At 25.7% G+C, this 16,381-nt stretch overlaps 1 protein-coding gene across 1 annotated transcript in view; it reads left to right on the forward strand.

Moving 5' to 3' along the window:
• The window catches only part of crb (crumbs), a 59,435-nt gene that overhangs the window by 20,006 nt on the left and 23,048 nt on the right, over positions 1–16,381 (forward strand). The window contains exons 6-11 of the mRNA XM_067277012.1: positions 225–575; positions 670–739; positions 5,410–5,536; positions 8,572–8,722; positions 12,725–13,052; positions 13,939–14,487. Of these exons, the coding sequence (XP_067133113.1) occupies positions 225–575; positions 670–739; positions 5,410–5,536; positions 8,572–8,722; positions 12,725–13,052; positions 13,939–14,487 (1,576 nt within the window). The remainder of the gene's footprint in view (positions 1–224; positions 576–669; positions 740–5,409; positions 5,537–8,571; positions 8,723–12,724; positions 13,053–13,938; positions 14,488–16,381) is intronic.

Here is a 16,381-nt window from a genome sequence, read left to right on the forward strand (position 1 = left end):
CACTTACTAAATTATAGAAAATAAACCTACTTTTTCCATCAAAAACAAGTGTTCCTGTGTGATTGTTCTCAACAGCAACTTTGTGCTAATTCTGAAGGACATACAACTAAATTCATGACATCATTGATATTTAATATTAAAATGCTTTTTTGTAATAGTTTAAAAATATATAAAATAATATGTAAATTCAAACTTACTTATTCACAACTTATCTGTGATTACAGGATATAGAGGAGAAAATTGTGAGATCAATATAAATGAATGTGAAGAACGTAATCCATGTTCCAGTGGAAGTACTTGTTTTGATAGATATGGCGATTTTGTTTGTCAGTGTTCTCATGGTTTCCAAGGAAAATATTGTACTAATGAAATTAATGAATGTCTTTCTTCACCATGTCTAAATGGAGGATCTTGTATAGATTATTTAGACAGATATGAATGTCAATGCATTCAAGGATTTAATGGCATTAATTGTGAAATAAATGCAAATTGTGAAAATGGAAATTGTCAAACTAATTCAACTTGTATTAATGAAGGTGGTAATTACTATTGTGTTTGTAATCCAGGTTATAGTGGTAAGCTGCATTTCAGTAGTTTAATAAATAATATTTAAATTCTTTAAAAATTTAAATGTATTTCTTTATTAACATTTTATAAATATATATTTAGGGCAGTATCCCAACTGTTTCAAAATTGATCATGTTGAATGTTCCATTAATTCTTGTCAGAATGGAGGAAGGTAATCAAATTAAAAATAAGTTAGATGTATAATATTTTTTATATTTATATATTCTGAATTGTTTTTTAATATGTTTATAAAATTAATTTTTAATTTTAACATGTTTACTTTCATTTATTAAACTTATGAAAGTGTTCATCAGAATGAGCCCATCTAAAAATGAAAATTAGTATTTATTAAACTAGTTGAATTTTGTATGATTAGAAGTGACAATTTTAGTGAATTAAAAGTATATCATACTTTTTGAACTTCTATTACTGTTTTTTTCCAGAATATTCCAAAATTACCTAGATTTTTCTATTGATAGACTGATCTAATTTAATAATAAAATCCAATAAACCTATCATTTATATCTCAAAATAGAATTTAACTCTGTGAATTATTATAATATTTTTTTACTAAGATATGCTAATAAAGAGAACATCACTACATGAAAATTGTGTTAAAATTTAGTACTAACATTTATTTTGTAGTTAAACACATGCTGTTTACTCATCTAAGAGGATATTTCTCTATGGTCAATATTTCTATTTTTCATTAGAAAGTAAAGCATGAACTATTTGATAAGCAGAGTGAAGAGATAAAGCTGATAGGCAGTGATATCATTGCCTTACGATGAAATGTTTTGTTTTAATGCAACAATGTTATTGCTAATAAGTTGTCCATCTTTATTCAGCTTGTCAAATAGTTTGTGATTTACTTTCTTATGAAAAAATCTGCATGTATTTATCTTATATAAATCTTAAATTTTCTTTTAATTTTGTATGTTTATTCCTGAATGTAAAATTTAAAGTGCATTTTGATGGAATGTTTCATTTTTATCTGGATTGTTGAATTACAAAACTGTTTAGTAATTTATTTGATTTGTGGTTTGAATTTTTCATCTGGTAATAATGTGATTATAAATTAATTTTTTTGTGTCTTCTATAATTAAACTAAAACTTGTATCAGTTAACTGAAATAAGTCAAAATTTTTGTAATTAATGTAAAAGGAAATACAGTATAAATAAATATACTGATATGTAAGATATATTGGATTGACTAGGATAGTACATTTTGACATCATCTCTTCAGTTTTTTAATGAACATTCTGAACAAATAAATAAACTAACATTAATGTGAGCACTGTGTTAACTGATCAAATAAATCTTTGAAATGTATATAATGTTTATGTATGTTTTTTTTCTTATTTACAGCTTGCTTACATTTTTCTTTACTTTAGTTTCTAATTTATATTTTTTTAGTTAAGACTTTTCTCTCCTACAAATAAAAATTTTATATAAATCAGAAACCATTTACACTTTTCAGCAAAGTGCTTATCTTATAGATGAACAAACATTTTTGTTTTATTTTATAAACCTGTCTTAGGTTTAGCTTGTAAATACAAATTCTGATATTCTAAATTGGAATATGCCAAACATTCTATGATAATAAAACAAGTCTTCAATGGTCATCAATGAAGAATGCTAGAAACACTGGAAATATACAAGGCCAAATTAAAAGGTGATTCCATTAACCATGAGGAGTGTGAATTTCTATCTCCTGCGTGGTAGTAATTTTTCATTAATCTCAGGAAACATGGAGTCAATACATACATAAATGAAACTACAACTGAAAATGCAGGAAGTAGATTAAGGCTTTTTCAATTTATTTTATTTTCTTAATACAGACTATACGTCTTTAAGTATTATTTTCTGTACTGGAAGTTAGAAAAGGTATACAAAACTTAACATTTCAGTATTTTTAAAATATTTTGTAAATAGCATCATAGAATGTTTGACACATTTCAATTTAGAATATCAGAATTTGTATTTTGAAGCTAAACCTGAGGAAGATTTATAAAATAAACCAAAAGCATTGGTTCATCTACTGAATAAACCCTTTGCTGGAAAAGTGTGAATGGTTTTTGATTTATGTTATTGGTTCAAGATTTGACATTGGATTTTAAAGATTTTATGTAATTTTAATTTTTATTCTAAATAATTGGGAGAATTTTTATTGTTTAAATTCATTTATTGAATTTTGACTAAAATACATATTATATGAAAACAAATTTACCTAGTTTTTGTTTTATGCATTCTCAGTTTACATTACTTCTGTTATCTTTATTATTTTTCATATAAAGTTAAGTCAATTTAAAATTAACTTTATTAACTATTTTTTAAAGGAAATAAAGTTAATTTTCTTGGAAATGTGTGTTTAAAAAAATATTCATACTCCCTTCTAAGAAATACATAAGAATTTTCAGTTAAGCTTATATATAATTAGCAATAAAATCAGTGTATTATCTTTTGATCTAGACATTTTTAATTTATAATAATAATCAAATCCTGAGTCAAATCTAATATTTATTTTGCAACAGAATTATATTGAAAATGATTAACAATATACCATATTTTCCTGACTCTGAATCTGTAACCCATATCAATACAAGAAATTCTCATTAATTTAGACTCAGATAGTTTGAAATCTCACTAGTTTGTAACTGTACTATTTTTCCTGGCAGTGGATGTAGAGATTTAAAGTTGAGAAATTTGGTTAGTTTGAAATATGACTACTTAGAAATTTAAAGTGAAAATTCTCATTCATTTAGATTGAAGTGGTTCCTTACTGTAAGAGGACAATTCTAATCTGGTCAATATGACTTTACTTTTACAGTAACACATTTTTGGAAGTCACCTTACCTATGAACTCTTTTTTCTCTTATCTCATAAAATATGGGTGGGCAAGATTGGGCTACAAGTAGCAGATTGAGATATTTGTATTGCTCTAAGGCAATGGTCTGCAACCTATCTGACCTCATAGACCACTAAACTCACAATTTTGGATTCCACAGACCACTATCATGAAGTTTTTTAAATCTGTAGAATAATGATAATAAAAGTTTAATTTTACTACATTAATATGAAACTTGCTTGTTTAATTATAACAAATTAATGCAAGCCTAAAGTTTTTACTGCTTGTTTGAAATAAGTTAATGGATTCTTAGTGTTTTTCCATGAAGGACGACAATCGCACTTTCAATATTGTTTATTGTTCATTATTTATGTTCTGTTAATGAACATAATCCGTTCCAAGACCATGTTCACTACCCAAATTGTTTGTTAACCAATTATTGATTTACCATAGATTTTTATGGTAATTTTGATTGATTCATTCTGGAGACCCCAAAAAATAAATTAAAAATTATATACTTTCTTACTATGTTTATTTAAATGCAATAACAAACTAAAAGCAATCTCTCCATTTTTTCATGGATGGTACATCATTGTTTCTTAGATGTGATTTTTGTTACTCCTTTATCTGCTTGAGTCTTTTTGATTATATCTTTCTTAGCTAAGATTGTGCTTACTGTAGACCTGTTGAAGCCATACTGCCTGGCAACATTAGACATCTTCTCACTCTCTACCTTGGCTATTATCTCTTGCTTAGTTTCTATAGTGAACACAGTTCTTGACACTCCACTCTTTTTAGTCCCCATAATTTTATGAGTTTTCTTAAATAAAAGTTCAGGAAAGCACTATAAAAATTCAGAGAACAGAAATTAACTAGTGCAAAAAAAAGTGGACTGTGACTATGAAACTCTTGTTTCACTTTTGACAACTGTGAAAGTCTCATTCCATAAACCATTCATTGATGCCATTAAAATATAGTTTTATAAATATTAAATGTAGCCTCACTTCTTGTTTATTCTGTGAGGTTTCTTTATCCAAACACGTGTTTGTTGCCCGAACATAAAAATCTTTTGTGAAAGTGTTCATTTTCCAATTTGTTCACAGTCTGAACTGTTCGTTAACTGATCACCCACTATATTTATTTAAACATCCTTTTTAAAGTTGTTTTTCTCCAGGTTCTTACCATGGTGTATGATTTATTTGTAATTAAGCTTTAATCCATGAAGTTTTGCTTTTATTATTATTATAATTTTTGTAATCAATAGTGAAACATTATTACAGTAGAAGTTATATGATAATCTGATAATCATATGTTTATTTTTCCATTATCATGCGTCTGTATAGTTCAAATTTGTTTTTTTTTTCAGGTGTGTTTTGTTTTTTTAAGTTTTTCGAATGATGATAAAATATTGTTTATTGTCTAGTGTTTCTCTTATTGTCATGCATATACAATAGTATTGTTTACTCTATTAACAAATATGTATTCATTTCATATTTTCTAAATTTTCTTAAGTTTTATTCTTTAATATATTATTATTTTAAAAAATTAATCATTTACAAAAAGAGAAAATAGAATGAGAAATCATAAATTTTGATAAGTACTATATAGCATAGAATAAATTGGAACCAACAGTTCATATATATTATATTGTAAAAATCTTGAGATTAAATCATTTTAAAATTTAATTTGCCTTTTTACAGTGTCAATAAAATTGTGTTTACAGTAACATTAATATGAATTGCATTATGATGATAGCATTTCTATTTTCCAAATGAAATATTGCTATTTATTTATTATAATTTGAATTGTACAGTATTTGAAGTTTATCACATTAGTTTTGAAGCAAAATACATGCATATTTGTAAATATTGCATACCATGATTATTTATTTTATAGCAGAAATATCCATTCTAATGAATTTATCATATAACTAATACTATATATTTATTCAATATTACATTATATTTATTTTTAAAAACTTGATTATTTTATAGATGTATTACTGGATCCAGTATATGTGAATGTTTACAAGGATATACAGGTCCTTTATGTGAAACAGAAATTAACGAATGCTTATCAAATCCTTGTTCAACGAATCATAGTATCAAGTGTAATGATCTAGTAAGATATAGAGCATTATTTTATTACAGTTTATTACAGTTTAACAATATACAACACTATTTTAAAAATCTTATTACTAAAGTAATTAACAATAATAATAATTTGTAATAATTTGTTAAAATTTGTTAATAATTTGTTTAAAATAACAATGTCCAAATATGATAGTTAAAGCACAATCAGTACCAAAAAGATGTAATATTTCATTTTATTATTGTAGATTCCTAAAATATTGAACTTAACTAATCTAGTCATAAAAATAAATAAATACAATATATTTGTAGAAATGTTTGTTTTTTTCTAACATAGAAGTATTTCATAAATTTATTTATTATTATTATTAAATTAATTATACTGTATACTTACATAATGTGTTAAAGTAATTTAACGTAATCTTTATTGTGTTTAAATTTAGTAATATGAGACTCTGTTAACATTTTTGAATTAATGTTTAAAATATCTAAACTGAAGTAATATTTATAATTACTGAAATATTTTTTATAACATAAAAGGCTGTTTAATCAATTGCTTATTTCAATAAAGAATTTTTTTTCTGTCTGAAAAAAAATTCAAAAATAATTGACATTGTATAATAAATACAATTAATACAATAATTATCTCAAATAATCCAAATGAACAGCTGGATTCTAAAATTAATTTTAATTGTTTTATTTATAATTATTACTTTTAACAAGAGATGGTAGCTTAATGACCTGCCTCTTGTCAAATTTCTTAATAATTATTTAGCCTTATAATCTGATTTTAAAAAATTTGTCTGTTCATTTGATATTTGAAATAACTAATATTTTTTATTTTATATATTTATTATATATGTTACTGGTAAAGCTCGAAAACCATTAATGTGTACATTAACTAGCTAATCTCCGGATTAACTAGGGTGATCCATTAAAGTTTTGAAAAATATTCCATTTCTCAAATTACCTAGGTAATGTGCAGATGATCTAGGTAATCTGCACATTACCTACTAGGCACTCGGTAAAGTGAAAATAAGATCTTTGCTGGAACAACAGCAATGTTTCTGTATGCTTAAATTAACATAATGTTATTTAATTTTCGATATCTAAAGAATCAAGTTAATACAATCAATCAATCAACAAATTAGTTGATAGAATCAATTATCAATCAATTAAAAAACTGTAATACAAAAAAATCAAACGGTTTAAAATATTACAATTAGGGAAATGAATTTGCAAAACATACGATAAAATTGTGCTTACTTATTAGTGCAATCTAAAGATTGGTGACACTTTGAGTTACATAGCAATTGGTTTTTGCGACAAGCACACCTATTTGTGGTACATTTAGATTTGCAGTCACATTTTCTGAAACCCTGCTCAGTACCAAGGTATTGTTTTATTGCTGTTTGACGTAAAGATATTTCTACAGCAGGGATATCTTCTTTCATTAAAAATCTCTCTGTACAAACACTGAATTCAGATTTTGTCTACAACTGTTTTAAAATACCTGTTTTAGTACCAAGTTTATAAAAGCCGTCATCTGTTTTACTCAGAACCACAGATAAAATTGAGCATGCATCAGTTTTTGTTCTGTCTTCTTTGGGAAGTAGTAGGGAAAGAAAATGAGAGAAACAAACTTTTGAATTTTAATGATACGGAAGCCGTTAATGTGCAGATTATCTAGGTAAAACGTAGAAAACTCTTGATTCCACACGTTAACGGATCAACCTAGTTAATCTGGAGATTAGCTAGGTAATGTACACATTAATGGCTTTCGAGCTTTAGCAGTAACATATATACAATAAATATAATTAATTTTAATTGATTTGCATTGTGATGTTAATAAATTGACTTTATGTACAAGCATTCAACCTAATCTTTTACTAACATTTATAAAACATAGTTTTGAATCTTGATAAAGGTTAACTTAACTCATATAATTATTTTAAATATTTTATTTTTGAGATTAAGTAGATGATCAAAAAGCAATTTTTTTTTTTTTTATTAGATAAACAGACCAAAGAGTTTTTAAGTTAGAAAAATACAAAAAAAAATTACAATTTATTACTCAATCCATTTTTTAAATTGCTTTATTAGTCTTATTATATAGATTATTACTTTGTCTTTTACAATCTGTAAAAAATTTTTATTTACATTAACTCTAATTTCATTACAACAGGCAAAATTTTTTTTATTAATATAATTATTAAGAGGATAAGAAAGACTTCATCAAATAAATATTCAGAAAATGTTTATGCAGATATTAGAATACTATTAATTCTAAACAAGAATTTGTTTTAATTTTAAATCTGTGCAATTTGATTTTAATATTATTTTCTAACTCAATGCATTCATTTCAATATGTAATTTCTTAATTGTTTTCACTAATCAATTATTCTTTCCTCAGTGTTATCAAACCTGTTAAAGAAAACATAAACTTTTGAATGTGTCTATTTATTTTATTTCTATTAATTTGCTCATATTAATTTTAGTTTGGAAAAATTTTTTATTACTGTATTAGAAAATTTAAATGTCATTGGGAAGTATATCAATTTCTTCGTGTTCTTAGATATGGTGTTTTATATTAAATAGATTAATGATTGAGTCAGTTAATTTTTCGTTACCTGAAAAGCTGAATGAGGGTTGTAAAAATTGGGAGCAGGATATTTCTAATTTAAAATTTATTATAAAATAAACAATTTATTTTATTTAATGTCGGTATGGACTTTTTGGGTAACTCAATGGAAAAGATGTTTTCATATGTGACAATTAACAAAGAAATATAAAAATGCTTGTCATATGTATAAGATTTTTTTAATGTAAAGATAAAAAAAAACTGTTGCGTATATATTAAGTTTAATTACTTTTTATGTTCCTTTTATAAAGATATATGTAAATTTGAAATGCTAGATATTATGTGCTTTATTGTAAGTTTAAATTTTTGTCATTATTGTTAAAATTTATGTTTTAAAATTTATATTTTTATTTATATTTGCATGATTCTTAATGTTTTTGAATGAATTTTGCATGGTGTAATAGTTCCAACAATATCATAATTAGGTTAATGATTACCATTGTGAATGCTTACCTGGATGGAAAGGCAAGAATTGTGATGAATATATCAGTGAATGTGTATCTCAACCTTGTTTGCATGGCAATTGCATTGATGTACCTAACAATTATTCTTGTTCATGTCACCCTGGATATACGGGTAAGATAATGCATGATACTGATAAATGTTTTAATTAAATATTTAATTTTAAAATAAATTCAGAATTTTTAATATAATTTACTAATTTTATTGTCTCAATTTTAGCATTGTATTTTTTTATTTCAGCTGAATGAAAAAGATTATAAGTTGTAATTATATTCTGTGCAATAATTGAAGATACATATGTTTTGGCATAGTTGCAAGGATATTTGGAATGATGGGCATTAGACTTAATTGAATGTCCACTGTCTGCACTAAGACATGATGTTGCTAACCTTATCCTTTAATTATCTTTGTTTTTGCATTATTCCCAGGTATTCATTGGAAAGGCAATAGACTGACCTTGAAGTAGTTAGGATAAGTAAATAAATAATCCAATACTCTAAGATTGAACTGTTACAATTGTACACAAGGCTGTATATTATCAGAGATTGGCTTGGATAATATGAAATATGTCTGAATATTTTTTAAAAAATAAATTAGACAATTCAGACCAAAATGTTTCTTAACATTCTGAAATAAAATTTGGTTGAAATTAAATTAATTCAATTTTAAAGATAAATTTATAGTCTATCTCACATAATAACTTCAACAAATAATTCATTTCACTTTTACCAGGTTTTGTTCTTGCTTGATAAATCCTGGTGGTAGGTTAATCATGTCAAGGTTACCGAGTAAAAAAATTCTCATTTGTGCCAGTGAAAGAATTAAAATTTGCATAGATATTAGCAAAAATATAGTTAGAAAACTTGTTTCTAGATCACAAAGAGCTAAGTGTGTTTGCTTATGAATATTTTGAAAGATGATCAGATTTATTTAATAATATGCCAAATGATTGCCGGATTAAATCAGGCTACTTTACCATTGTTATTTTTAATTAAATTCTAAATAATTTGGTACTAGAGGTAGGCATTAGACACCATCTCTTATTAAATTTAAGAATTATAATTAAATTAATATATAATAAATAATTTAGAATATTTGTAAAGTAGCTTGATTTAATCCATCAATCATTTTGCATATTACTAAAATTATTGGGCTTTTGGATGTTTATATATATAGATTTAATTAAACTTAGTGAATTTAAAATCTTTGACTATTTTTGAGAAGGTATGACAAATTCTTTATTCGAGCATATCATTGAGTTTTTCTCATTACCTTTCTAAATCATCGATTAAAATCATAGCTGTATCACTTATGATATTTTCATGTTATAAATATTGGTGTTACTATAATATTACCATAAATTTTAATTTTTATAATATCATTAGTGGCATTATATATGTTGTTGTATTATCATGCTTTATTGTTTAAAAATATCAAATATAAAGAAAAAGTACAAGTCAAAATGTAATAAAAAAACTCTCATCTAAATGTGATACTAATATTATTTATCATAGCAATGATTTTATTTATTACTTAGAAGGAGCATTTCAGGATGTTCAGAGTTATTTAAAAAGGATTGTGCAAAAATAAAGCTGATTTAGCCATATTTGAATTAACATTTGGCAACAGTAATGACATGGAAAAGTAGAACTCACCAAGTTTCACATACACATTACAAATGTTCAATGTGGGCACTATTGGTGATATGGCAAGTGTTAAAGGAGATAGTTTGATACTGTCCAAACATGTCCCAGCATATCCTCTGATATCAATTTCACTGTTCTGGAGATGCATTGTTTCAGTTTGTCTGACTGTGAAATTGGGAGTCGACAGTGTCTACCTGAAATACAGATACTGTCAATAGTTTCAATAAAAGACAAAATTACAAAATTGGACAATTTGAGGAGTTACAAAAGGCAGAACATTCAATTGCTTTCAAAGTTGGCATTTCTGATCGAAGTTACCAGAAAATTTTGCGAGACACTAAATATGCATTGTTCCTCAATTGTTGATTGAAGATCAGTGAGAAAGAAAGACATTTTTATTGAGTGAACTGATTTCAGTGTTTTTTATCAGAATAATATTGGAAACAAAGATCTAGTTCATTTTAGGAGTCAGGAAACAAGTACAATTTAAACTATAATGGTTGTGATTTGCGTAATGGAAGAGAATTATATTGAAGGAAATGCTTCTTGCATATTCAAAAATGCATTCTCTAATAAAATTGAATTTCAGAAATTTTTCAAATCTGCTACTATATATGTAGACCCATGTTGGCTCATATGCTGAAATTATATCTACAACTTTTCTATTAATTTAAAAAGTTCAGTTAGTTTTCCATTTTACATTATGCATATCTGCTCATAACATCATACTTAAACAAAACAATAACATGCACACTTTACAACAAACTGAATAAAACAAACAGTTTATATAAAGTCAAGAATAAAACCAAAGATGTTAACATTTTTGTCTATTAAGCAGTTTTCAGGTATTTAGAGTTCAAATGTTCAGTCAAATACTGTTATCTTGGAAATGGGACTTCTCTTTAATTACAACAAAATTTGTGTTCTGAAAAAATATGGAATATGTCACATCTATTGGATTTCTGCTAGTACAGTCAAACCTCGGGTTATGAATGCTTCTGTTTATGAACAAAATTTTGAACACCACATTTATTCCAGTTTCCATGTGTTAACTTGGTTTCCAAACAAGCTACTCGGCAGATCCTGCCACTGATGATCAACTTCCTATACTGTGTTAAGAAAGTCGACGACCCAATAATCAATGACAGGACTACTGATTTAGAAGTTATTGGTGCCAAGATTGCCTCGCATCACATAAATTATTGATGATATTGCTATTTAAATTAATTTCAATGCACATGCAGGAAAGATAATATTTCCATTTTTCAGTAGTTCCACAGTTGAATTTAAATCAAATTAATTAATAATTAATTAATTAATTATTTAATTTAAATTAAATTTTAAATCAAATAAATTGAAATACAATATTTGAAAAAGATAAATACTTGTTGTTGGTCTTGATAGATTTAGTTATATTTCATCTTGACAGTCAGAGTTGAGTCTCTATTTATATCACTGCTTTGTAAAGTGTTAGTGATGATTTCGGTTGGCAGAGACAGAACATTTTGCTTTTAAGATATATATATATATATATATATATATATATATATATATATAGAATGTATAAATATAGATAAAGTAATATGATATACAATAGTAATTTAATCTTTTATAAGTTTTGGTTTAATTTATGTGACATTCTAATCACTTTATTATTATCATCATCATTATTGTCAATTTTTCTAATTTATCCTGAAAATATATATTTACTCTTCCTTTCTTTCAATGTAATTTTTGGATCCCAAAGCATCAATTATTTTTAAGTTAAATAAGCATATTTTGGCAGAAGCTCACAAAAAATTCATCTCTATTCTAGACTGATTCATTAGTCATTCCTTTAGTATAGTGGTTCTTAATGTTTTCTGCTCTTCACATCCTTTGAATTTTTAGAATCTTCTCTCAAACTCAGAAATAATTGGTGGGATTAAGTCTGTCCTATTTTCTCATGTATTATTGTTTATTAAGATTTTAAAAATAAAATCTTAACTTCAATCAAATAGGTGGAAAAAGGTTTAGAGAGTTCAATTAAAGAAAAATTTTATCTCCCAGAAAAAGTGTGTCACACATTTGGGAGGGCACCTCAGGTTAACTTACAATTTCAACATTGTGTATAATATATGGATTTTTCTCTAAAATTTCATGATATTTATTTATTTTTACATTAATAAAATAGGAAATAACATTTTTTGTTATAAATTACAGAATGTGATTTATGAAAAAATTAAATATTTAATTTTATTTTTGTTTATTCATATAAATTTAATAATAACCCACTTTGGTGGTGTTTTTTTTTTTTTTTGTATAATTTTATATTTTACAATTACTTAAATACAAATTTTATAAATTGAATTTTTTTGCAAAAATTGAGATAAATAAAGCTTAAAATCTGAAAAATATTATTTGAAATAATAAATTTTATAAATAAATAAATAATTATTTTAATAATATAGTTTAAATAATAATTTCATAGGTCTGCAATGTGAAATTAATATCAATGAATGTGAATCCAATCCTTGCCAGAATGGTGGAGTTTGTGAGGATGATATTAATGATTTTAAATGTATCTGTTTGCCTACATACATGGGAAAATTCTGTTCTGAAATCTTCAATGCCTGTGCATCTGCACCTTGCATGAATGATGGAATTTGCCATACAAGGATGCCATCGACTGATTTTTCCTGCAGCTGTCAAGAAGGCTTTACTGGTAGTCACTGTGAAACAAATATTAATGAATGTGAAGGCATAAATTGTCCATTTGGACAGGAATGTGTTGACCTTATAAATTCATATGAATGCAGGTAATGATATTACTATTGTTTTATTCGAATATTTTATAAATAAATTTGGATTACTTTGGACTATTCTTCTGTTTTAAGGATGCATTTTTGAAATACAAAAGTATTTATTACTGTTTCATATCAACTTCTAGACGTAAAGCAATTGGTCAATTTAAATTAATTTTTATATTTAATGATCAAAAAATATTCATATAGTAGTCTTTTATGTTTTGATACTGTATATTTATTTGTGGAATACTATTTCATTCTATTTTATTAATTCATAACTATTCATATTTTTGTATTATGTTATAATACTTATAAAATAATTAGTTACAAATTTATTACTTTTTATTAAATGATGACTTTATGGTTGTAGATGCTATTCACTTTATTTAAATCATTAAATACATTGTAAAAACCACTAAAATAGTTTTAATTAATCTTACATATTTTATTTTTATTCAATATTTAATTTATTAATTTTTCTCATTAAGCTTAAATTATAAAGTATTATAGAATTTTAATTAAACATGTACTAATGTTAAACATTTAACGTGCCGACTGAAATTTCATATGCTTCAAGGACTCAAATGAACTTGATTAAATAGAGTATTAAATATTAGAGTATTAGAGCTCAGAGTATTAAATATAGTACATAATAAATCATACAAAATTATTTAAATGTTTGTTAACTTTTTGTATGCCAATGGCATTTTATCTTGCCAAAAGTTTTTATGTCAAATTCATGGGTGTAATGTGTGTCAAATATAGACAATATCTAGTTTTTGGCATGGCAAATTATTGCTTTAATATTAAATATTTAGTAAAAACTAAAGTTCTGAAGTAAATTTTTCATGTATTTTTTATTCAAGCAAATAAATAATATATCTATTTTTTTAAACAGGTGTCCTGTTGGTTTTACTGGACCTGACTGTTCAACAAATATTAACGAATGTTTAAGTAATCCTTGTTTAAATGGAACATGCCAAGACAATATTGGAAGTTATACGTGTATTTGTCCAAATGGTGTTACTGGAAAGAACTGTGATGTTGATATTGATGAATGTTCACTATTACCTTGTAGAAATGGGATATGCCAAAATTCCTTTGGATCGTATCATTGTTATTGTACACCTGGTTTCACAGGAGCTCAGTGTCACATAGAATTTAATGAATGTTTATCTATTCCCTGTCAAAATAATGGCACTTGTTGGGATGACATAAATGATTATCGATGTGCTTGTATACCAGGATTTACAGGAAGGCATTGTGAAATAGATATTGATGAATGTCAAAATCAACCTTGTTTGCATGGTGGTACTTGCCTAGATAGGATAAATACTTATAAATGTAAATGTTTGCTTGGTTTTACTGGAGTGAATTGTGAAATCAACATTGATGAATGTGAATCTTCACCTTGTGTAAATGGACAATGCATTGATTTAATAAATGAGTAAGTAAAAATTTTAAATTATGCAGTAAAAGATTTTTTATCTCTTTGCCCTTTATGATGATTTTAAAGGCTATAAAATATATTTGTTAATTCTAAAGCTAGAACTATTTTGTAAAAGCTAAAATTTGCACTTTCTTCTCACTTTCCAGCAATTCACTGATTAAAAAGGAACTAAAAAAGGCTATAAAATATACAAAATTATTTTTGATTTTGTGTTCATAGATCGTAGAACTATTCATTATATATAATTACAGAAATGTGAATTAATAATAATTAATAAAATTAAATTATTTTAGATGAATAGTAAATATCATTTAGGCTACTTATAATTCTTCATTATTATTTTTATCTTGGCTCTCATGTCTTAATTTTCTTACTGTTTCTATTAGATATACAGGCTATCCCATAAATTTGGAGTCATAGGTGACAAACAGATCAAATTATAATATGGTCTGGATGTAGCCTGTTAAACTCTTTGGCAATTTCATACAGACTGTAGGTCCTACTATCAAAATAACTTGAATTTGTTCCTTTTTACTCAGTGTCATGCTTTCTGTTAAAGAATAAACAAAGATTAACATAACTCCTGTAGTTCTAGACTATGGGACTTATTATGGGAACAAAATTATATGATAGAAAAATATACAGAATGTATATTTTTCTATCATATAATTTTGTTTTATTCTTGCTTTAATAAAATTTAATGATTTCTTACATTAATTTTTAAAAAAATATATTTTGTTATGAATTAGAAAATTTTAATAAATTTTTAACTCTCAAATCTAATTTTTTATATTCTTGAGCATAATTTTAATAGATAAATACAGTCAACTCCGCATAAGTCATCACCTGGATAACTCGACACCATCGGTTAAGTAGTCAGTTTTCTGTGGTCCTGGCCAACTAACATAGGCATTAATGTTAAAAAACCCAGTTTACTTGACACCATTTAACTCATCACTACTGGATAAGTCGACATACTTTTGCTGTCCCACACTCTGATAAGTCGTCACTCCTTCCTGAAAAAATGAATTCACTCCGCACGTGTGGTGCAAACTCTTTTTTTCAGGAGGGGGTCAATTTATTTATTAATGTATAATTAATATATATATACATATATATACATATTAATAAAAATGCCTTAACATTTTATGTATTTTTATGTATAAAATAATAACAGATAAACAAAAAGAAAATATACAATCTACATCAATGTCACACCAGAATCCAATTGTGCATTTTCTCACGCTAGAGGCATTAAGAATCCATAGACATTACTTGCCAACAATTGACAATTGTGAAGATGATGTTTTAAAGGCATTCATGATCGTTGAAAAAGAAAGTTGAGACAGTTAAGTGCTCAAAACAAACAACACTAAATGAATTTTTCAGTTTTTCATCTACAGAGTAATTGTAAATGGAGGACACAATGTATTGTAAGCCTATACTACTGTATAATGCACTACTGTATTTTCCTAATTTTAGTTTTGTGGTTTTTTTTTCCAACTTTGCTTTAGTCATCACATCTTATAACTCGACACATTTCCACTTCCCCTTGGGGTGTCGACTTATGCGGACTCGACTGTAATTAAATGAATTATATTAAAATATATTGAAATTTTCTCAATTTTTAATATCTTATTACGGTTTATTTTTACTAAATTATCTAAAATCATTATTAGACTGTATTCTTCTTATGTTACATTATATATAAGAAGAGACTGTTTGAACACAGTCTTAATTTTAACATTATTTTTAATGATTATTTAATTACACCACTGCTAAACCTTTACTTCTGGTAAGATATAATTGATAAAACAAACAAGTGTTTTCGATCTTATCCAAGATCTGCTTTAGGTTCTTGGGTCAATAGAGTTCCAATTATGGAATGCTA

This window comes from Centruroides vittatus, unplaced genomic scaffold (genome assembly GCF_030686945.1).
Source record: "Centruroides vittatus isolate TY-2023 unplaced genomic scaffold, ASM3068694v2 contig_726, whole genome shotgun sequence".
In the NCBI taxonomy this organism is placed as follows: domain Eukaryota; kingdom Metazoa; phylum Arthropoda; class Arachnida; order Scorpiones; family Buthidae; genus Centruroides; species Centruroides vittatus.